Source organism: Diceros bicornis, chromosome 3 (assembly GCF_020826845.1).
Source record: "Diceros bicornis minor isolate mBicDic1 chromosome 3, mDicBic1.mat.cur, whole genome shotgun sequence".
In the NCBI taxonomy this organism is placed as follows: Eukaryota; Metazoa; Chordata; class Mammalia; order Perissodactyla; family Rhinocerotidae; genus Diceros; species Diceros bicornis.
In genome coordinates, this window is record NC_080742.1 from 30030636 (window position 1) to 30054982 (window position 24347).

At 38.6% G+C, this 24347-nt stretch overlaps 1 protein-coding gene across 4 annotated transcripts in view; it reads right to left on the minus strand.

Moving 5' to 3' along the window:
* Positions 1-622: 622 nt before the first annotated feature.
* Positions 623-24347, minus strand: part of CDK6 (cyclin dependent kinase 6) — a 231180-nt gene continuing 207455 nt past the window's right edge. For all 4 annotated transcript variants that reach the window (XM_058525559.1, XM_058525575.1, XM_058525566.1 and 1 more), the window contains exons 6-8: positions 21231-21281; positions 15914-16049; positions 623-10984 (exon numbers count right to left, since the gene is read on the minus strand). In XM_058525559.1, coding sequence (XP_058381542.1) covers positions 10838-10984; positions 15914-16049; positions 21231-21281 — 334 coding nt within the window. In that variant the 3' untranslated portion in view covers positions 623-10837. The remainder of the gene's footprint in view (positions 10985-15913; positions 16050-21230; positions 21282-24347) is intronic.

The window sequence follows — 24347 nt, forward strand, 5'->3', positions numbered from 1 at the left end:
GATAATAAAATAGAAAAGAGAACACATGTGGGGCACATAGCATCATTTCGTGAAATGTAAGTTTCCGATATATGTATATGTGTATCTGCACGTGTATGTGTCACCAGATCATGCTGTTAGATTATATTTCTTTCTATAGGTTATGACCCAAACGCTTGAAAGCCACTGCCCCAGGTTGGCTTTACCAGTCTTCCTGCTCGTTCTTTCATAATTGCATGCCTCTGCACACGAGAAGTATTTCTCCTTGTATGACTGGCAAACACTGACTCTTGTTTTTGAGTCCACACAAACGTCATATCTGATGTGAAACCTTTTTCACGGTCTCAGTCTGTAAGCTTCAGAAAGCACTGCCCGTGCCTTACTCATTTTTCGGTCTTCAGTGTTTAGCATAGTCAACTAATAAGACATTACTAAATATTTGTTACTGAAGCTCTAAGCTCAATGAGCTATTTACTTTTGTAAACATTTGAAGCCTGAAAAGGAGTCTCTTAAAACAAAAGTTTAAAACATATTCTGCTACAACTTGCTACTTAATTATACATTACTTTACTCACTGCAATTATATTCATTTTACACTAAAGTAAAAAAAAATAGCTACAATAGTTAATTCATTTCCAAGAAAGCAGTTTAAAATTGCTGTTTTTATTATTTTTATTTGCTACCAATATTTTTATTGTAAGAAATACAAAAGGTATGACAAATATACAAACCATTTTCTCTTTTTGCTTCAAATTAGCTTGTGCATAAGTGAAAACAATGAACTGGACAGTGACATTTCAACACCAATTCTTAAAAAACAATGAATTCCATTATCTGACAATAAATACCTAAATTTGCATTCTAGCACCCAGTAAGACATCCAGTTTCCAAAGGATTATTGATCCGTAACCCTCTGAATTTTGACATGCTACCTTTGCCATTGCAACAGTCATCACTGGCAGTTCTCTTTCTCTAAAAAAGTCTTCAGTAAGGCACATGCCAGAATGGCGACCTCTGACCTCAGAAATCCTGGGTCATAAAGCATCCCTTACTTGAGCTACTTTTTAAAACAGATTGCCAGTGATGGGGTATTTAATGTAAGTTTTGCTGGTCATCAGATTACATACTTTACATGAAAAAACCCTACTTTTCTATTTTCTTCTTCAGGTGGGAAGAGTCTACATAAACTGACCTGTATTTTCATCTACCTAAAGGGAAGGAAGCAAGATCATTCAGCTCAGGGCACTATGAAGAGGGTAACTTTACAGATAAGCCTTATTTTTTTCTTTTCTTTTTTCTTTTTTTTGCCTCAGGAGGGTTTTCTGTATGGAACGGAGGGATGGTCGCTAAAGTGAGACGGTCCTTCCTGTTCTGCTCCTGTCTACACCCGAGGCCATTTTTCTTTGAGGGCTAAAGGATCTGGATATGTAGGAAGGTCTCTGCTTTCAGAGAGCTGCACTGCACTCACACTTGGGGAGAGCACAGGGTTTATGTACCCTGTGAGAAGGACACCCAGGTGAACCTGATAGGCCAGTGTGGTAACTCTCAATCTTGTGTATAGAGAAAAGAGCAGAAGCAATATCTAACACCAAGCCATCTGGCAACATTCCTGTAAGACTGTGTTCCAGGCAGTGAATTTCCACACTGCTTCTTTGACCTGCTGAACTCAAAGCACCAAAACAGAGCAGTCTGTAGCAATATGAGCAAACGGAATGAGAGTAACTTTGCACCTTTAAGGAACATGCACCCTTATAAATCTGTACCCTGATATTAACATAGCAGAATGAGTTTCAAGTATGAAGAAATACAGTAAAAGTATAGCCTGTAGATGGATAGAAAACAGCAGCCTGGAATGTGGTTTATATTCTTGGTTCGTTTTTCTCTTTGTACCACAGCCAAAACTGAATGCTCTGTAGAAAGACTTGGTTTAAAAATCAAAATATATACGAAGATGCTAGAAGGCCTTAGTGATTGGTGTCGTGAGTGCATTCTGTGCCCAGCACCAGGAACCTTCTCTTGACGACTGTGGCCAGCCGAAGGTCAAGTAGGGGTAGTGGCCAAGCCTAAGTAGGCACACCTGTGATGCCTAAAGCATCTCTCATCATGTCCCTGATGCCCAAAAGGCAGCAGAGGAGGATGGAGAGCACCACATGGACAGACCAGGACAGGGGCAGGGAGCACTTCAGAGGGAGGGAGGAAGGGACGCAGGAGATAGGGGAGTACTGGTTATCTTGGGCTGGTTCTCACAGCCTCGATTAGTATCTGACATGCACGTGTACAATCTCTACGCCTCCAGAACCGTGATTTCAAACACAGAAACCAACAAGTCAAATGTTCAGATTAAGAGTTTTTCCTACCTTTAAAATATTTTCTATGTCAAAAAAAAAAAAAAATTAAAAAGCTCACTGGGTGTGACAGCCTTGCTGAAACCTAGAAGAAAGTTTTAACTAGGCCCTATGGGAATGCAGAAACACACATACATTTTACAGTGAAAACGTGCTTTTACACATCTCAGAAACGACAATCCTATAAAACCCTCTAGTCTAATCTGCTATGGGAACCAATATTGTGCTTTTCTTAACACATACTGCTCTTCTATACCAAACACTTGCCGTTTAACCTTCAGATCAAAACCTAAAACACCAGAAATGCAACAAGCTTTTGGGGTGTTGGGGACTGTTAGTTGTTAAAATCCCATTGTTGACTATTGTACATGCAATCCTTGTTTTTATTACCAGACTGGATTGCTTCTGTACAAAACGAAGTTGCCTGAAGCACGGAAACTTGGACTTCTCCATCTGGCACATTCTGGAAGCCTCAAGGCACAAGCTGACAGTTCTGCTTCTATAGGAAACTCTCACACTGTTCTCCTGTCGACAGTACTACCTGTTCCCGCCACTGCACACAACACCTACGAGGGCACTAAATCACTGGAGGGAAGCTTCTTCTCAAGGCCAGACAAGAGGCCCCGCCCAGGCACCTGTCTCTGCCTGGCATCTACTTGAATGGCCATCTGGTAGAGTTCCTAAATTAACGCAGTATCTGATGCTTTTCTACCTGTAGTTTTTGTTTTTGCTCTATTTTAACACTATACTATATGTATATTTGACAAAAGAACTACAAAGTACTTTGCTTTAATTCCTTTACATAATGATAAAACATCTAAACACAAAAACACTACATCTACAGACTTAAATTTTACTAATCATGATAAAATGCATGCAGCTTATTTGGGGGCTTAGTCTGATTTTAACTTTCTTAGCTCCATCAAGATCATGATAATGAACATTAAATGCAAGTCCTAACACGGTCTGCCTTCAGTTGCACTTTCACAGGACTAGTGTGATTCAGAAATAAATAATATACATGAATAATAATAGAAATAATTTATGCAAATGTAGAACAACTTGAAATAGACATTCCCCACCTTGTTAAGCGCTGATCCTAAGGGTAGCTGATGCTATTCATTCCATGTACTAACTAATATATTTATTACTAGTCATAGGAAAATAAATGAATACAAAGTGAGGAACTATGATATTCACGTGTACATTGTTGCAAACACAGGACCAAAATGAGAAGATACACAACACATTTGGGGAGTTCAAGAAATGTATTACTGCTGGGATCTATTTTCATTATTCCGAGACTTCAAGGTCAAATTCAAAGTTGCTGGTGATCACAGAAATATTGCTAGCTAATACATATTATTGCATTTCATAAAACTTAAGATTAGAAACTTTCAAGTAAGGGTACAAAGGTGTCTTCAGGACTGTAACCTAAGCACATCAATGGAATTTGGCTAGAAACCACAGAGAGTTAGAAATTAAGTAACTGTAAGCCAGAGTAACTGGCTCTATGCTTGCTGATTAGTGCTACAATCATAGTTCTTGGTAGCAACATGTACAGTTATGTGCCCTCTTTAAGAAAATCTACATTTGACAATCCAAACTACTAAAATAGAGAAGGGGTTGATTATCTGCTTGACGAAACAGTTCACACACAAGATTCCTCTAGACAGCAAAATCCTGCACTACATGAGATAATTTGCTTACATACCTTTAATTACTTGAAAAAGAAAAAAGAGAAGGAAGAAACTAGAAACTAAAGAATTAGGAGCTTTTGCCAACTGAGGATGAAGCAGAAAATAAACAAATTTTCAAAACAAAACTTTCCAGGCATATCTTTTGCCATCATATACGTAGAATGATAGAAAATAAAAAAATAAAAACATCTTTCCTGTAATTATACATCTTTTCTTAAGAAAAAAAAAAAAAAAGCTGAGCTTAGAGCTTGAGAGATGCCTGGTAGACAGCTTCATACACAGCAGCATCTCTTTATACCCGAATTTTCGGAGAATTGTGTTGTACTTATTTATGCACAGAAGACACCCGTTTGCTTCTAAGGACATTTCACTTCCTAAGATTGCAGAACAGATGCCTCTGAGACAGCAGCAGGGCACATGGACCTCGGACAGTATCCCGCCGGGTCTGAACATCATTTCAGGTACTAACAGGCGAGTAGTGGGCGGGTCCCAGCCAGCTCCGCCCACTGCCACTCTACTACCAAAGGGGCGGGGCCACGGTGCAGCGACCCAGAAAGTTTTCAGGTGGGAGCAAAGTTCTGAACACGGACAAGTAGTTCAGACTGGCCCACTGATAACAAACTGGAGGTTTGAAGTCGGCCTTCCACTCAGGGAAATCTTAACCTAGAAATCTACTTCAGTGGGATTTTTAAGCAGGGGGATGAAGCCTACAATGTCTGAAAGAGCTTTTGACAGCTCCTAGTGTGCGGTATTTTGATTCAGTACGGATTACTGAGATTTGCCTGCCGGCTACTCTGGAGGAAAGTTAAGCAGGCGCTATCAGTTTTCCGCCACTCCGAAGGAATAAACTGCCTTCTGTTATGCTGTGCTAAGGAAACTCTGAAAAATACTACAGTTTCCTTCCTTCTAAATTTCAGTGACACTATTGAGGAAAGTGACTTTTAAAATTAACTGAAATCATCTGGGGGATAATGGGTTTCTGAGCAGACTTGTGAATTAAAACATGAGTGTATGGATATATATATAGAGTATAAAGTTACCAAGGAACTTCAAAAGTGGAGAAATGAAAGACTTATGTAGATACACTCAAGTCATTATGCTTATATGCTTAGACAAAATTTAAAAAAATTAGAATTTCTTGTGAATTTACACTTGTGATTATACAAGTCTTTTAGTATTTTAGGGCTCTGTTTCAGCATTGCCATTCTTTAGAAAAAATAGTTTTGTCTACTTAATTACTGATGCATTACTTATTTTGTTCATCTGATTTTTAAAATAAGGATTTAAAAATTTGATCAACATCTAAAGGCTACCATAGTAAGGAATGTGAAAGCAGCAGACAGGGGGTCATGGGTATTTTGGCTGCGGCCACTGGAGTTCTATACTTCTAACAAAACTATCCTGTTCACAGATGAGTGTTGCCTTTTTAGTAATAAGCCTGTCCATCTTTGTAACTTCCATACCTAGAAAAGTGAGGTAATTAGGTACCTCAAAAAAATGTTTCTTGAACAGATGAATGACTAGGCTTTCTTTACACACTTAAATCATCAAAATGGGTGTATTATCCATCCTCAAGAACAATTTACTTGCAGACAATAGTTCAGAATCTAGCTGACAACTAAAATGTCTGTTACAGAAGATTATGAAGACCATTAATCATTCTGAAAAACAAGTGCTAGGCAAGAGTTAAATATATGCAGAAAAATAAAGTTAAAGTGATGTATTTAAGTACCTTTTTAGTCTTGCTCAGATTTTTTCCCCCCGGAAAGTGCCACCTTGTGGAATATACTGGAATAAAACAAGAAAGCCTCTCTCAGGACAGTGTGAATTTTAAAACAGACTTTTCCAAAAAAAGTCACCTCCCTTTCCTACCATATTAACTTCAAATTGCTGTAACAGTATTTAAAGAGAGGCTTGAAAAAAGCCTGTATTTATCTTCAGGCGGCTCTTGTTTTCTTCTTGAAGGCCAGAGCACCAGTAACAAGGAAACATAAATATGTCGATGGAAGTTCATTTATTTATCTAAATCAACTCCCTGGGAATACTAAGAAATAGAAAACATTTTGAAAAGCTGATTGGCACGTCATTAAAAAAAAACCCAAAGAACTATTGTGAAAAAACATTTAAAAATCAGACCCCTCCTCTTTCTACATTTGTTATTCACCAGGTCAGAAGACTGAAAAGGCCAAAGGAATATTTTTGGCTTGTTTTCTGAAAAATTACAAGTTAGAAATGCTTGAGATATAGGTATGTAACAAAACTAGGTTGAAAATTGCATTGGTAAGAAATGAAGATACTATTTTCTTATGCTTGTGAGGAAGACACCATTACTGATTATCCGAGGACTCACACTGCTTGACAGGCGTTTGGTAGCCTTGAGAGGTTTTTCCACTGTGGAGAAGGAACACATAACTATCTTCCTCATCACATATATGAAGGTATTGAATGCACATGATAAACGGTTTGGGTTTCACAATTTTTAAAAAATCCTGGTGGTATAGGAAACACATGCCTTTTAAAAATATATTTTATCACAGTGGACATTCTTAGGCTTACATGATGAATGTAGCCTCATGGGGCTGCTTCTTCCCATGAAACAAGGAAGGAATTCAGATGGTTTAGTTTGCTCAGCTCAACCTTTGAAATGGTAACTGTTTGGAACGGCTTTTCCATAAAATTTGCTTTTGAACGTATCAAGCTCATAGTTACCAGATGACTTTAATATAAATTCTTACAATATATTTGTTAATAAAATATGTCCTTCAAAATATATATAACTTTGAAACTATCCTTCTTTGAATACTTTCATTTTCTCCAGAATTTCCTCTACCCATTGCCCACTGATTTATGATCTTTAAAGATTTAGAAAATCATAACATTTTTATGTTTATAAAATAAAGGCATTATTTTTGTGTCATAATGTAAAACATGCATTATTTTGAATTCTATCAATATCAAACAATTGATAATATTTTAATATTTTCTTTCCAAGGTAAATATTCTATAGTTTCTAACACAATTAAGTAATTATAGTGGCTTATTATCTTTTAACGTTATGCTTTCCTAGACCCAACAATGCAATAAAAGCCTGCTTTTGGAAAATGTGAGACACTCTCATGTGCTTATCAGAAAAATAGTCAAGTTGTCACTTAAAGAATATAAGCAATTCTTTGGAGAGAAGAATATTAATATGTTTATGATATTAGGAAGCTTACATGATTTAATTTCCTTAATGGAATGAGAATTGTCATTACTGACTTTTATAGGCACCACTTTTAAGAGAAGCAGCTATAGTTAGTTAAAAACTCAATTTAAATACATAATTTGAGGTTCAAAATGTTTGGTACTATTTAAATTTTTTCTCATCAAGACAGATAGTACCACATTCTGGAGTCAAACTATAAATTTCTCTATTAAAAGGTACATTTTCTTTAAGATATTAACATCTTGTGCATTCCAAAATTTTCATTTTTACTTAAAACTAAAAGGCTGAGATTCTATTCTTAGGTGAATATTTTGAACAATTTTTATTAAATCACCTGGGGCTAAATGCAAAGTCTGCCATTCATAGTGTGTATTTCCTGAGAGAAAATCATGAGAATACCGGGGCTGAAATGGCCCAGAGCTTTCTTCCAAAACAGGTTCTTTGCTCCTTGAGTAGTTCCCATCCACTTCAAAGGAGAGACAAAGTGGGAGGCACTGGGTTCTTACAAGCTCTTGGGAATTGTGTTTTTAAGGTTATAAGGTTAGGTCCTTATTACCCTTTGCCACATGACAGCTTATGATGCCTAAATAGGTTTCTCTTTTACTCTTTTTAAATGTAAGTTCTTGAAACTCCACCCTGCACAACAGTTCCCACGGTGCTGGGCTGCTAGAACGGAGTATCATATAGAAACTACCAAGCACGTTCTTGCACCAGTCCTAGAAAGAAATTCAAGTGTAATTTCATATCTGTCATCCTATTTTTACTGCTATAAGCTGCTTGGGTATAAGCCTGGGGCAGTGTGACCTTTTCAGCTAACCACTGTTTAGCTTTTGGCAAAGATATTTGAAACCATATGTCACAGAAGAATAAGCTGTTCAGTAAGTGCCTATATGCATATTCTGCTATATGCTTCAAAGTGCCCTAATAGCAAGGGTGCCGGCGTGGGATCTGGATTTCAGAAATGGTGAGCCCGGATGCAAAAGACATAAAACAAGAAAGTAATCACTCAAGTGCAAGAACCACACCGATGGAAGAGCTGGTGACAGTTTAAAGAGGCCAAGATACCCTCTCATTCTGCCTTTCAGACAATAATTTGCCAAGTATCTAATGCCAAAATGTTTGTGCCTTAAGTTTTCTTTACAAACACTACCGAGAAATGAACTAAAAGCATATGCGAGAAATAAATGTTGAGCTCTCTACTTGTTTAAAATTCTAAAGAATGCTGAAAAAATTCCAGTTTAGATCAGCTGCATTTTTCTTGAGTGAACTTATGAAAAACTTTTGCAAAAGCAAAAACTCAAGTTATGTTCACTCTAACCATGAATTCTAACTGAAAGATGATCAATCAAGTGCAGTGTGTTTTGAAATTCAATTTCTAGGCCCCAGCAAAAATATCTTTGTATTTTGACCCCCATGAAAGGAAAAGCAGAACTCACTTCTCCAGGGGAGACTGCAAGTACACCTTAACTTGAATGCTCTGGATTCATTATGTCTCAAGCATTTACAGTGATGACAAAACATAATGTTGTCCCAATGAAGAAAGTATAAAACATTCTCATGCCCCATCTTCTCATTCATTAGCTTGCTTTAGAAAAATTTTCCTGCTCTTCAAGTTACTAAATTAGAACAATGTTAAACAATATATGTATTAAACAAGAATGGTTCCCGACCCAAAAAGCTCTCAAGGAGAAAAACTTCCTAATTTTTCTCTTGTTCAAGATAGTCATTTACAATATTAAGCTGTGAAGGATTCAGTAAGGCTTGACAATGCATAAAACATCATCTAGAACATTTTCTACTTAGTGAAGCAATGTCCGTTCTTTGAAAACCCTAACTCTAAACATGGTCTAACTGTTGCATGCACTCAAAACATGAGTCAGAAAGCAAAGGCAGCTAAACTTCCCAAAAGATACTTAATCTCTGTGTCTTCTGGTTGCTAGAGCCGACTGAGCACTAACCACATATAAGGCAGAGATGGTATGGACTACAAAGTACTGTAGAGAACAAAGCAAAAGAAAAAGTAAAGCTGTTCACAAGGCCCAGGTCAGGCTGGCTCTGCAGAGAGCAAGAGTGTGCGCAAGGCACTAGAAACACAGCACAGCCTGGGGGATGGAGAAAAGATCACTTATAGAGTAAATATCTATTTCTAAAAAATAGTTAAGGACATTCCCTCAGATACTGCACTGACAATATATTCTATAAAAAGGTAAAACACTAAGTAACAGTTTAAAGCAATCTATGTGCTGGTGCTAGAGAAGAGCCAGTCTTCTACTCATTGCCTAGGTAACAACAGTGAATGCTGGGGTAGGAAGACCACATTCGAGTGAGAACATAGGGGACCCTGTTAGGATTGTGGAATTGGAGCCATAAACCATAATCTGAATCTAACTGTTTATGAAAGGTTCATTGAAAGAAATAAAGGAAGGAGGAGGTACATGGGAACAGTGTAAGCAATCTGTTATGAGTTATGTAATGGTAGTCAAGTCTACTAGAGGCGCTGGGGGATAGATAAGATGGGTACTTTGCAAACAAGGCAGTGCATGGTAGAAAAAGTACAGTGTAATAGGTGGGGAAACTTAAATGGCATTCCTGTCTCTAGTCAGAGAGAGCTACTCTCCAAACCAAAACAGGAAACAGTTTCTGACAAATTCCTAAAATGGAAAACAAAACACAATAACAAAAAACAAAAAGGAAATAAATTCCAAACCAGGAAATAAAGACTGTCTCTTTTTTTTTTTTTTTGACAATTTTGCCTATTTGAGGTACACTCTCTAAATCTACAGCAAGTAAGAAAAGCTTAGGGTATTTTTCAAAAAAAAACAATAAAGCATATTATACAGGTTAAAACTGACTTATAATGAGAAAATTCAGCTTTTTGAAGAGTAAGTAGAATGTGTGCTTTAAAAACAGGTCTCTTAAAAGATACTAGAATTTTTTTTTCTTTTTGCTGTGTGTATAAAACCTCATCTAGTAGTGAACCTTTTACTGCTAGTAAATTTACTGCTTTTGGCCAGAAAAGAAATGCTGAGGACATAGGATCAACTTTCTAATTTGAGAAGCTCATTTTGGTGAGACACCTTCAGTCGACAGACATCTGTTATTTATCCATAACTTTGAGTCTTTAAAATTCAATTATTCTTGTCGTTTACAGAAAGTAACACTTTAAGAGATCAAGAGTCACACACACACGCACACACGCGCACACACACACTCTCTCACTCAAAAGTACCAAATCAGGCTCCGGCAGCTGCAGAGAGATTACATCATAACTCAGCTTTCACTTCACACTGGCAGCATTCAAGGTTAGAAAAATGAAATGGCAGCACAATTGGTCAGCAGCTTCTCTTCTTCTGGAATTTTTCCAGGTTCTTGACACAAACAAACACACAAACAAACAAATGAATGAACATAAAGCTGCAATCGCTCTTGCATTGATTTCAAAACAGTAAACTAGACGGTTTCCGTGGAGAAGCAGAGCCCATCCAGAAGACGGCAACTAGAAGGTCTCCAGCCAGTGATCCTCAGTAGCTCTGCCGGGCTTACTCAGGGGGACCCACCAGCCACCAAAGGTGTCTTCGGATGATCGGCTCAAGGGAGCGGCTGGGACCTCAGGCTGTATTCATCTCCGAGGTGTTCTGGCTGGGCGGCAGATGGGAATCCAGGTTCTCCTTGCACCTCTCCAGGTCGTGGAAGTATGGGTGAGACAGGGCACTGTAGGCAGATATTCTTTTGGCTGGATTAAATGTCAAGCACTTCTGTGATAAAGAAAAAATAAGTGATTGACATAAAACACATCCATTTAAATAATGCGCTTACACAGTTATACATCTATTCATTGCCATGTATTGTGTCTATAATGAGAATGAATATCTATTTCAAGGGACACTAAATAAAATGTAGACAGTACTCATCTTATGTATGTCTCTAATGTATAAACTGCCCCTCAGGAAAAGGCAACATCTTTTGGGTTGCCTGTGGACTGTTACCTACCCAGAACTTCTCTCCAAGCCACCCAGTCCTTTAAAAGATATTATTATTATTGCAGCATGCATATAACTTTATTTAGGTAGTGATTTTTCTAATGCTAGCAAACTTAGTGCTATAGTCAGTCTTCACCCTAATTTTTACTTTCCCCCAAGTTTTGTCAATGACCAGGGAATGGCAGGGGGTTGCCTTGCTCAGATGTAAAGGGGAATTAATGAACAAGCATGCTCAGTTGAGGGGGCAAGTAAGGGCTAAAACGTAGACCCTAATTATCCTGATCCACTAGCAAGCCATGCACCCTGCCCCAGGGCTGCACCACCCAGAGGAAGGGATGTCTTCCTTCTAATCCACATCAAGGTGCCATATGGGCTAGCAGCAGCCCTACAGTAAGTCCATTAGATTCCATTAAAGTCACTAAACTCTATTCCAGGCTGTCAACTCAAGCACAAGTAGAAGGAGAAAGGAAGGAAAGGTGAAACTCTGGAGCTGCGATCTCCAATCCCAAATGGGTGACACATAATCACTTAGTCAGCGTTTTCCTCACCTCAGTTCCATTTCCACTCCAACCCCAGGTGAATCTTGTTCTTTAAATCCTCCTCCTCTCCTTCCACCAACACCTCCGGAGTGCCTAGCAGGTGGTAAGCACTAATTAAGGATGAGTAAGACTCATCCATTGCCCCAGGAGCTCACAAGTAGCAGAGAAGCTATACCAGCTTCTCCATCCTTATGATGCAGTGTCCCCTGAATGAGCTGGGTATCTGAAATGTCTGTGAATTTCAGTCCTCCATGTAATCTAAAGACTGAACATTATCATGGTTATGCAGACCTCTTCCATTTAATCTGGGTTTCTGCCATTAAGGAGCTCACACCTCGTCAGGCCCTGATTGGATTAGGGACTCCTCTAAAACTCTGTTGAATACTACTGACCTAGAAAAACACGTACAAACAGAAAATTCTACATATAACTTTAGGCGAACTTTTGGGTCTCCTGAAATCTTATTTATGCCGAGCTCCCTACCAGTCCATAGATGACAGCCTCCCCATGGTGTCTTCTGAAAATCAAAGAGCCAAAGGGCAAGGAGGGGAAGGAGCTCGTAGAATGGTCTGCCTCTAACAGCCATAAACATCTTGAGAAAAGCTTTACAAGGGCTGAATTCCCAAAGCACGGGAAAGCAGGGGCAAAATTCTTGAGCCTGAGTTCTCTCTTCCCAGAGTCCAAGAAGGAGAAAATTAGGTGGTGGCATCAGAAAAGGAGGCAGCCAGTTTAATTCCCAGGACATAGGAAAAAAGAAAAAAAAACAGTTGTGGGAATATGTTCAAGATAAAGACATGTCCCTAGAGGATTATGGGAGGAAACCCTGTCCCCACAGCTACACTGATGGCTTAGAGCTGGGAAAAGGGTAGAGAGCAGAAATCCTGAGCCTAATGTGGGGGAGTGTGAGAATCTCAAGTTGGAAGTCTTAATACATTTTGTCCTTTAGAAATATTGTTAGAAAAGGTGGCTAAGTTCTTTTATTGCTCTGCTTCAATAAAGCAGTTGGCTGGTTTGAGAATTAATTAAAAAATCTTGTGTAATAATGTTGTTTCTGCAAGAAAATCTAATTTACTTGCCGAATAATTGACTTATAAAATGAGCTTTTGGAATTGCAACTTAAGAGTTGACTACTACAGTGGATTAGATCATTTTTCAGCACATATTCCCTTTCTCTCCTTCCCTCTCTCCATGGGAAGAGTATTCTCTCTTCCATTAAAGTTGGCCTTCACAATGTAACTTGCTTTGGCCAATGCAACATGAACAGAAATGGCAGGGTGCCTCTTCCAAGCCTAGGCCTTCAGGGGCATTGTATGTTTCTGCTTGCCCTTCTGGGAACATCTACCTCCTACCATGAGGAAAACATGCCCCTGGGAGCCAAAGCCCCTCTGGCCCGAGCTCCAGAATGAGACACGTGGAGAAGAACTGTACTTGACCCACTGGCTGAAGCAGAGCTGCTCCACATGACTCACGGAGCTGTTTCCACCAAGCTGCAGACCCATGAACAAGAAATAAATGCTTACTGTTGTGTGCTAGGGAGATTTTTTTGGGTTGTCTGTTATGCAGCAAAAGCAGACTAATACAATGACCAAAAAAAAAAAAAAATGTACCTCAGGCTCTGAAAGCAGTTACATAGTAAGAACTCTAATACATTTAGAATAAGTACCCAGGCTCCCAAGTTAATCACAATGAAGGGGACAAAACTTGTAAAGATATGTAGGTTTTGGTTGTTAAAAATAATTCTTCCCCTGAATTGTCTTGGTATAGTACACTACTTTATTATGTACATAGCAGCATTTATAAATATCGATGTATATATGCCCAGACATATATATCTGAGGCATTATATAAAGTCAACATTTTTCAGATAAAAATGGAAGATAACTCAAAAAGTCCTAAACTTTTAAATGTTAATTGTTTATTAAATAAAACAACTTTCTAAAACATCCTTCACTTTTCTTCCGTACTAAATAATTTTCAATAGAGGCAACAGGTACTGCTGGGGTCTCAGCTGCCTATCTTGTCCTGAATGGCCTGCCTTCTTCTGCTGTATAGTCCTAGCTTGTGTCCTTCTAGGACGAAACAGTGAGATTGTTCAGAGGGTTCCAAGCTTTAAGGTCATGGGCTGTCCTTTCCCTGAATGCCTGTGGATATTATGCTTTATGCTTAAGTCTCCCCTAGTCATGATGTTACTAGCTCTGCTTCTTATTCCTTTCTTTGGCTTTTTCTAATCTCTGCTGCTACTTGTTGCCCACCCCCTTCCTTCTCTCTTTGGTAGGTTTCTTTGTTCCTTTTTCTTCTTAGTCTCCTGCTACTTCTCCAGTCTAGCACTAGTGTGTGGTCTGACTTTGAAAGCTCCCACCGCTAGTGGGGGACCCTGAATGAGCATGTGGTATTGTCATCTCTACAGTGTAAGTTCTTCTTGGTGATTCCTACTGACGTTGGAGCTAAGAGATATTTTGGGTTGTTTCTGGATGTTCTGGTAGCTGAAGGAGTGGGACATTTCACTACTAAAGTTGTTAATCACTGCGGTTGTCTGTCGGGAATCCTCTTCTAAAAGGAACATTCATTCAAAGTTCCTGTTGAAACGGAAAGCCTATGGTAGCCATATTTTATAACATGTGATCCCCAACACTCCTAGCACAGCTGACTGAACCAGACTTGCGATCTGGCTCTAGGTAGCAACCCATACCATGGCTTGGCAAAAAGGTGAGGTGTGTCAGCCAGATCCTCATATTAGGAATCTGATGTAGGCAATACGGACAGGGCAAATGCTAGCAGTGGGGGTTAGAGCTGAAAGGATCCATGAGATAACTGAAGTTCTGATAATTAAGGGAACAGCTAACATTAAGGGGAGCAGACAGTATGACTGAAAAGAAGCAATACGGTGGAGAAAAGGCATTCATGGCAGAGAAAAGCAGAGTTCTTAAGAGCAGGTGATGCACAGGACGGAGAGAACTTACACTCGGGATGGCTTTCCATTTCCAGGCCTCATGAAACATTCCATCAAACCCTCTTTTCTTAAGATAATACAAGCACATGTCTGTTATTTGAAACTAAGGAAAAATTTTCCTAAATAGCAGGTGAGCCAGCAAGTGTGTATATATAGTAAGCCTTTGTCTAGGTGAATATTCTCCCTTCTAATTAATTTATTTCAGAGGATGTGAGCCAAGGTCCTTAGTGAGCATCTTAGAAATAAACAGTGGGGAGAGAATATAGCTGTCCCTATCCATAACTTGGCAGTGGAGGGACTCTTGGCTTAAGCATCAGAAAATAAGCCACATCAGGTGAAGGCAGGGCTTTTACTGGGAAGATCTATGGCTCTGCAAACATGCCAATCAATGGCTGTGTCCACACAGCTGAGGCAAAACATTTCTACTAAGACCTATGGACTCTTATGTCTATATTTGAAATTCAGAATACATTGACAGAACGGGAGAACTGGCTCCTTTGGATCTAGGAGTACTTTCTTCGCTTGATATCAAAGGTTGTTAATTCAATCGGTACAGGATATACTCTTTACTCACTGGATTCCAGACATCAAGAGTAGCCAATAGGTACATTCTTCTACCTATTGTTCTGGCCTCCAAGTACAAGGAATTATGTACAAGGCTAAGTATTATGAGTTTGAGTCTCAAACAGGGCACAGAAGTCCTATTTTCAGTGAGGTATTTTATATGTGCACAGCACATTCAACATTTATTAAATAAATCAGTAACTAGAAAGACTATTGCCATACAATTCCTTTCGAAAAACATCTTCCCAAAGATGTGCCTATTTAAGAAAAGGCACATTAAAATGACAAACAAGCTGCTTAACAGAGCATGAAACTGTAAACAAGGAAACATAATATTTACTTCTAGAGAAGCATATGTCTAGACAAATCCAGAGGATTCTAAGGCTGAATTCAAATGAACATTCAAAGATGGCAGATTGAAAGAGTGTGAATCAGCCTCTTTCTCTTTTTATAGGAACTGAAGACAATGCAAAATCAAAAGCCATCAGCTTCTAAAGGTGTGGAAGTGAAAGCTGCAGAGAGATTGTGGCCGCTGCCCTGTGTGGTTGTGGCACACAATGCTGAACTGATGTTGTGCCCACCACCCAAGTGCGGACACAGCAAGTCTCTCATCAGCACAGTGCAGACCAACTCTCTATCGCATGCACTTACCAGAAGTAGGTCTTTGCCTAGTTCATCAATATCTGTTACAAACTTCTCAATGGGTTGAGGAGATTTTGAGTGAAAAGCCTGCCTGGGAAGGGCAACATCTCTAGGCCAGTCCTCTTCTCCTGGGAGTCCAATTACACTACAAAAGAACCACATGTGAACATAAGCATTGCTGCCATGGTGAAGCTATTTTCTCACCAAATTTGAAGGTAAAGTCTAAGGGACAGGTACAGGGAACACAGAGCCCCAGGAGCCCCTCACTTGTATGACTGGCAGGACTTGTCCTACTGCACTATGGTGATCATGGGGCAGAGGATAATCTCACAGGAGAACCATGAAGTTTACCGGGAAGAGATGAGAGATTACTTCGGCAGCAGATACTAAATATAAGAGATAATAAAGATATGGAAAATATTATATTACCAATAAGCCCTGACATACTGACAGAGCAGGACCTATATATTCATAGGAGGCCCACATGGGCATATAATATTTTCCTTTATGTCCAAGAGTGCTTTTTGTCTTCTTATCAAACATTCCCGTATTGACATGCTTTTATGATGCTCATCTAACATGATTTGTTAACACATAAATTTGTTTGCATTTTTGGTTGAAGAATAATTCCCCAAACAGTAATTATATACATTAGAATCAGATGAAAGAAATGAGGCTAAAAGGTATATTAGTCCTGTGTTATGCAAACACTATTTTATAATTTAATATCAAATTCAATTAACTAAATTAATATTATTGTGTAAAATTAATGTGCGTAATTGAATTAAATGTATAAATGTATTAATATATATAAGTTAATTTATATATTTTATATTACATAACTATTTTATGGTATTCCAAAGTGAGCAAACAATAAATAAAAATATCGTTTATGTTTCCCCTTAAAATCATTCTGGGATCAGAAATGTGGAGAAAGCATTAAGTGATATAAAAACAGCACAGGCTTTGGAAACAGGCAGACCTGGGTTCAAACTCTGCACCTGTGATAATTTATAGAAAGTGTGTAGCACAGTGCCTGACACACAATATTTGTCAATATCAATACATCACCCATTATTATTATTATCATAAGAGGAAAAGAATGTTATTAACCTAACACAGGCAATGCATAGCTACCATACTAAAAATATGAACCACTTGAGTTCTCTTGATGTGTCACTTAAGGTTCTTTAGAGATATTAATAGGTCAATGGCCTTGCCTTATACAACTTATACATCATGTATACATTATTTATAGTTTATGTATAGGTGGTAAGTAGATTTAAAAAAGGGAAATGAGGGGATGCAAGATCTTATCTCTCTGATGAATCTGAACTAAAAATTTATAGTTTAGTGGACAGAATATATGGCTTTTCAAATACTGACCAAACTATTTTTTTTTTTTTTTTTATTCTGACCAAACTATTTTTAACTACAGTTAGAAATGGTGCTGGCCGGCATCAGGGTCTTCTTGGTCTGCACTCGCTGGGACAAAGGCCCCGGAGGGGGGTTCTCCTGGATAGATTTCTGGTGTTCAGGAAGATGTGGTGGTAACTATCACAGGATTTCTGCAGGGTTTTGTTCCCCTTTCCTTCCCTCAACAGAGCCTGGGTCACAGAACTCAGCTGGGAAGAGCAGACACCAGTGTCATAATTGCACCTATCACTGGGCGTCTGGGGAAAGACACTGTGATACTACGTCTGTCGGGCATGCTGGGAGAGCCACATTATTGAAGCAGATAAAGACAGACTCATGGACATATTTAATGGAACAAATGAATAGAAATGACAACTGGAGCAATATACAAATTTGTTTAATAGCAAGATCTATTAAACAAGAATAAGAGTAAAAAGAAGAAAACAAAAATACCACTGTTAATTATTAAAGGAAATAAATGTGTATGTAGTTGGATAGAATGGGACACGTGAAGCAAGAAAAGAAGAACGCTTATTAAAGAACTTAAACATTTTTCATTCTATATGATGTAATACTATTCAGCCACAAAAAAGAATGAAATTTTACCATTTTCAACAATATGGCTGGACCTTGAGGGCACTATGCTAAGTGAAATAAATCAGACAGACAAAGACAAATACTCTATGATCTCACTTTTATATGTGGAATCTAAATGAAAAAACAAAACAACACAACAACAAATAAAACAAAACACATATATCCACATATATATATATATGTATCTATGAGTTTCAGAACTCATAGATACAGGGAACAGATTGGTGATAAAGATGGGGGGTGGGTGGGTAAGATGGGTCCAGGGGGTTCAAAAGATACAAACTTCCAGTTATAAAATAAATGTCATGGGGGATGGGATGTATGGCATGGTGACGATAGTTAATAACACTGTATTATTGCATATTTGAAAGTCGCTAAGAGTAAATCTTAAAAGTTCTCATCACAAGAAAAAAATTTGTAACTATGTATGGTGATGGATGTTAACTAGACTTACTGTGGTGATCATTTTACAATATATACCAATATGAAATCATTATATTGTACACCTGAAACTAATATAATGTTACATGTCAATTATACCACAATAAATTTTTTTCTTTCATTCATTTTTAGCCATTTTTATATCAATATTTTTGCATATCATCACGTCACCTAGAAATCGATTATAACAATAATAATTTAAAATGTTTTTATTTGCAGCTTTAAACATGTCTATATTGAGTTAAATCTTTCAGTATGGGTGGCTGAATGCCAAAAGCCCACAGAGAAACAGAGCATCCCTGTATCTATATGTATGTGTGGTGTATAATTATATATATATACACACATAACTGTTTATATAATTTTTTAAAGTGTTTTTAAATCTATCCCCTCCTCTGATTCCCATAACCACCTCATGATACATGTAGGTCAGGTATTATTATTTCTATTTTATAGATGGGGAAACTGAGGATAAGGAATGCAATGAACTGCCAAACTCACACATAGCGAGTTCAGCCACAGAGGCCAGAGTGAACCCAGTTCTCCTTATTCCAAATCCAATATTTTGTTTCCATTTAAGTATGACTCTGCTCTTAAAAATGCTCTAAAAACGTCACGGGCTAAAAGCATTCAGTTTCACTTTCAAAGTACTTGCTGTTCTTTGAAAGTATAAATCTTTCTAAACATAGAAACATTTTTCCCCTTAAGAGAATGTGAATATGGCTTTTCTTTAAAAAAAATTCAGTTTAATATCCAGTATGAACTTTTACGGCCCATATACGAATGTTGTGAAATTCTGATAGGTCCATTAAAAAGTGCTTGCATCAAATTTCACTATTTGGACAGCTGAATATAAGCCTTAAAAGTTGACATTTGTACTGGAAAGACTGACAGAGCACAAAATCTATAAATGGCAGTGATGGCGGGGACAGAAATCATTTTTCAAGTATTTCAGAAGTGACACTAGGGTGCAGCATTGTCCCTTTTCTCTATGCCAAAGTAATGATTACATTCAGAGGAAACAGAACATAATTTCAACGAAACAACATGAGAAACCAAGAAGTAAAATCTAAAGGCACAAAACAGAGAGAAACTTTATGGCTTCTTTTCTGCTGGCAACCTAGGATCTCAGGCCTTTGCCAAAACTGGAACTGGCTTTCCTTTGGAAGCAAGTCAAACATGCTTGTCAAAGATTCCTTCTGGTCCATCTCACTGGCTTCATATACTAAGGGGCACTAACAATGTTAACAGGATTGCAGATGCCAGTGCTGGAGGTGGACAGAATGACCAGGTGGTGTCGGGAAGGGAAAGCAGGTGAAGGACTTCAATGTCTGGCAAGTTGGTTTCAGTCAAGATTATTTTTCCTTTTAACAGAGGGTCACTGGTATGTCTGACTTTTACAGTTCCCTCTTCAAGATCACATGCACACAAAATTTATTCAACAGTGATGGGGAAGAATAGATGGGAGTTCATCACTGAATGATCAAAGGACTTGACATCCAGAAGCAGAAAGTAACATGTAAGTTTTGCCCTGAATTCCTCCATCTTACAGAACGGTCAGTAGGGGCAGCAGGAGCAGCAGCTGCCCTGGACCCGGGAAGCCTCCAGACAATAAAACTAGCAAATGTTTTTCAGGCCTTAAAGCCACCGGGCTCTGACTCAGCAGTGGCACTGGCACCAACCGAAGTCTACTGGAGCTGCTTCCAGTCACCAAAAGAGCAAACTCAGGTCCCGGTTTTACTCCAACTGTTTTAAGCAGTCATGCTTGAGTAGATAGTGTTAAAATATAATTCTTTTCTTTAGCGGTACTTTTCACCAGCTTTACAGACTTCAAATATCATAAAAATCACTGGGATTCCTATAAAATGTTACAGACCAACGATCAGGGCTATTTTCGGTTCTAGAACTCCCACTTTCTTCTTACTCCATCCCAATTCTGACGGGGTTTAACAAATGCACAAATCCCAAAAGGATGCCATACTGCATGCTTTGTGAGAAGAAAAGCCCCTTCTTAACATTCTGGAAATATGCAAGCACACATACCCTCACATGCACAAACACGTAGACATGAATGGAACTCTGCAAATCATCAAGGAGCAATGTAACAGATAACTGGAACCAAAGAATTTGAGCACAAGAAAGGATCTTAAAGAGAATTTAAGTCCAAAGTTTCCTTTCTCAGGTGAAGAAGTTAAGGAACAAAAAGGTGAAACAATTAATGATGAACCATAATAGCTAACATTTTTAAAGCATGTACTACGTACCAGGGACTGTGAAGGCCCTTTACAGGGTATTTTAAATGACTTCCTCAAGATTGCATGGTTATTTAGTCAGAAATGTAGGATTAGAACCTGGGATTCTCATTTCCTATTTTGGTGCTCCAAAGAAAAATGGATTGTGTAGCATACCATCCTTTGGCCAGGAAAACAAAACAAAACAATGCAAAACCAACCTGGATAACTAAAGGATACTCAATGAGGACTGGAAGCCCAGTGGGCAAGGATGGGTTACTAGGCCGCCAAGCACCCCACCTCTGATAGTGGATGCATCTGAAATGACCCCAAGCAGACAACACATTTGAACTAAAGAACTGGAGCTCAGCCAAGTGAAGAAAGAGGAGCACAGAAAAGATCCATACGAGCAACATACAAGCTTCCAGAGCAGAGGGGTTAGGCCACACGTCATGATGGGCTCTGCATAAAACAGCACGTCTACCATGTCCCCACTCACCACACAAATAGTAACACTGCCTGCAGCAGCAGCTTGCAGTAGGAAAGATAAGAGATAAACATATTATATGAACATCAGAGGAAAGTCACTGTCAATGTTTTAATGCTATGGACACTGATGTAAAATTATAGTTACTACTTACTCCAAGATTTTTCCTAGTTGGTCGACATCTGAACTGCCACGAAAAAGAGGCCTAAAAGAACAAAGACACATATTAAACCAGGAATTTTCTCAGGTTACATTTCAGTCATCTTTGTCATTATCATTGTTTAAAAGGAAGCAAAATATTCTTTACAGGTGGGGGAGAAGTAAAGATTTGAAACATCTTTCCTTTGGTAAATGAAGGTTTTTCTTGCATTTCACTTACGGCAAGGCTCTCTCACGAATACCTGGCAGTACCCGACTATCATGTTTTATAATCATGGGCATCTCATTAGCAGTCACTGTAACAATAATGCCACCATCATATATAGGTCCCGGCTTCAAAGTTCAACTTAACTTGCCGATCGGGTAGAACACATCACTGTCCTAGTCTCAAACCAGGGGTATGTGGTATTCTTTGAAACTGCTCTTGGTCAGACTCTCCTCAGAGCACCCTTTCTTCACCACTGTGCTATCACAGTACTTCCTCATGGGTCTCTCTCGTTCCATTTGTCCTGAAGGCTGCAGTGAGACCTTCTGGGTCTCTTTTTCTCCCAATGTTATGGTAGCTAATCATTATAAGTTCAAAATCCTAACTCTGGGCTTCAGAGGCAATTGTGAACACACTGAGCATTTAACCGGCAATTAAATGAGCTCAGCTGGTGACATTTTTGGCATTTTCTCAAGTAGATCAATACTCCTTGAGAGCAGGGACTTCTCTAGGTTTGCCCCTAACCTTTGGCCTAGTGCTTTACCGGAACAGGTGCTCAGTTAATAAATATTTTATTTGATTTTATATACACCTATGGTATACATGTAAATGTTCCCTAACTCCTTGCCCAATGAATGACATAAACAGCTATTTGTCAACAATAATGTGTTTTAAAAAATATTTGTAGCCCATTATCAGAGATTATACTTTAAAAATATTATATGTCAATTTATAAAACCTTAAACTGAATCTCTTAAATATTTTCTATGCACAATAAATGAACTTGCTATATAGGTCATATATGGAGAATCCTGCAAAGTCACAGCATTTCAGTGGTTAAAAGACACCTTAAAATTCCTCAACTATACTTTCTATTCAGGTTATTATTCTTGAAAATGATTATTTTCAAATGCAGTAGAAAATAATTTATTTGTGGCATTTTTATGGGCTGAATTGTGTCCCTCAAAATTCATGTTGAAGCCCAACCCCTAGTGCCTCAGAATGTGACTGCATTTAGAGATAGGGCCTTTAAAGAGGTGATTAAGTTAAAAAGAGGCCATTAGGCTGGGCCCTCATCCAATTTGACTGGTCCTTATAAAAAGAGGAAATTGGGACACACAGAGACACCAGGGGCATGTGTGTACACTGAGAAACGATCATGTGAGGACACAGCAGGAAGGCAAGTCAAGGAGAGAGGCCTCAGAAGAAACCAAACCTGCCAACACCTTGATCCTGTATTTCCAGCCTCCAGAACTGTGAGAAAATAAATTTCTATTGTTTAAGCCACTCAGTCTTCGGTATTTTATTATGGCAGCCCTAGCAAATGAACACAGGCAACCTGCATATTTATGCAGCCAAATTCATAAAGAATTATGGGGTTGGGTTCTAAAACACATCCAGATAGGTCTTAAAAGACAGCAAGGTGAGAAGTGAAAGCTTTAGAAAAGCCGAACAATGAAACTCTATCAGCTACTATTTACAGAGCACTAATGTATCTGACATAGCGCCACGTGCTCCCCAAATGTTATCTCATTTAATTCTCACAAAAACTCCAGGAGCAAAGTTGTGTTATTATCATCCCTACTGTCTGATGAGGAAACTGAGAATTGGAGGTTTCATGACTTACCTAAGGACACATAACAAACTGCAGACTTAAAATTCAAACCAGGTCTGCCTTGCCCCAAAGCCTGTATGCTTCATTATTATGTTGTGATACTTTTATTTTGGTTACTGGTATTCTCTGCAATCATAGACAGTCACTATAGCTAAGCCTCTGGGGTGAAACAGCACAGGGACAGTGTGAAGAGCACTTTATAGAGAATCTGGTGTCGCACAAACAGGTGCCTGTGAGATTCTGTACTCAGCGTTCTCTGCAAGAGTCTAAGTGTCTTTAAATTCCTGTTCTATTTAACAAGGAACAAAGCAATTCACCAGATTGAGTGAGGCTGTCTATTGTCTCTGTAAACTTACTGACGGCTCTTCTAGATTTTTAAATTCTTCCCCTAGCCCAATCTTTTATAACTGTTTTGCTCACATCTTAATTGATACACCATTTTTAGTCTTTCCAAAGGACAGAACTTGGGTTGCATAGAAACAACAGTTCTCTTTCTTTTCACGCTCATCTGTTTCCTTAATATTAAAGTTCAAAATTACAAAACTAAGTTTAACTGGCATTATGAGCTCTGGGAACAAAACTTGTTAAGCATATATTTCAAATGGCTGGAGTGATGGGTGTGCCAGGTCAGTAGGCACAGAGGGAACAGAGAGCATCAGTTTAATCTGATGAGCCAGTTAAGTAGCTATGTGAAATGCTAAGCCCCTCACCCTTCATGAAGAAGACTGATATCCACAGAAGCATGGGTGAAATTACCTTTGAGGATCATGGAGCAGTTTAAAATAAATATGTTGGCCATGGCTATTGGGAAGCAAACAAGCAGACTAACTTGAACAGATGTTGTTCCCAGGCAAAGGCGTAAGACCATCTTTTTCCTGGGGTGGGCCCTGAAACCCAAGCCTGAAGCTCAGCTGCAGCACTGCTCTGCCCTTACTGTTTTGGTTTTCAGCTCTCTTTTAGTTTTTGTCCCTTGGCAATATTCTAACTTTCCACCATGCATTTAAGCAAATGCTATATTTTATCTTACACTTGCTACATGTTTTAGCAGAGGACTTTTAAGTCATGTAGTCTACCATACTGCCAGAGCCTGAAGTCTTATCTTCATTGGCTGGATCTGACCCATAAATGAAATGTGCTTGCCAACCTTGAGTTAGAACTGGCCCATCAGTCTGGCCTCCTTTAATGAGTTCAGGAAGCAGAAGGTCTGAATCATAACCACTCTTCTCTGAACACTCAGCAAAACCTGCTATGGGGAGTACTAGAAACCTGGAGGCAGCAATTCGGTGTCCAGC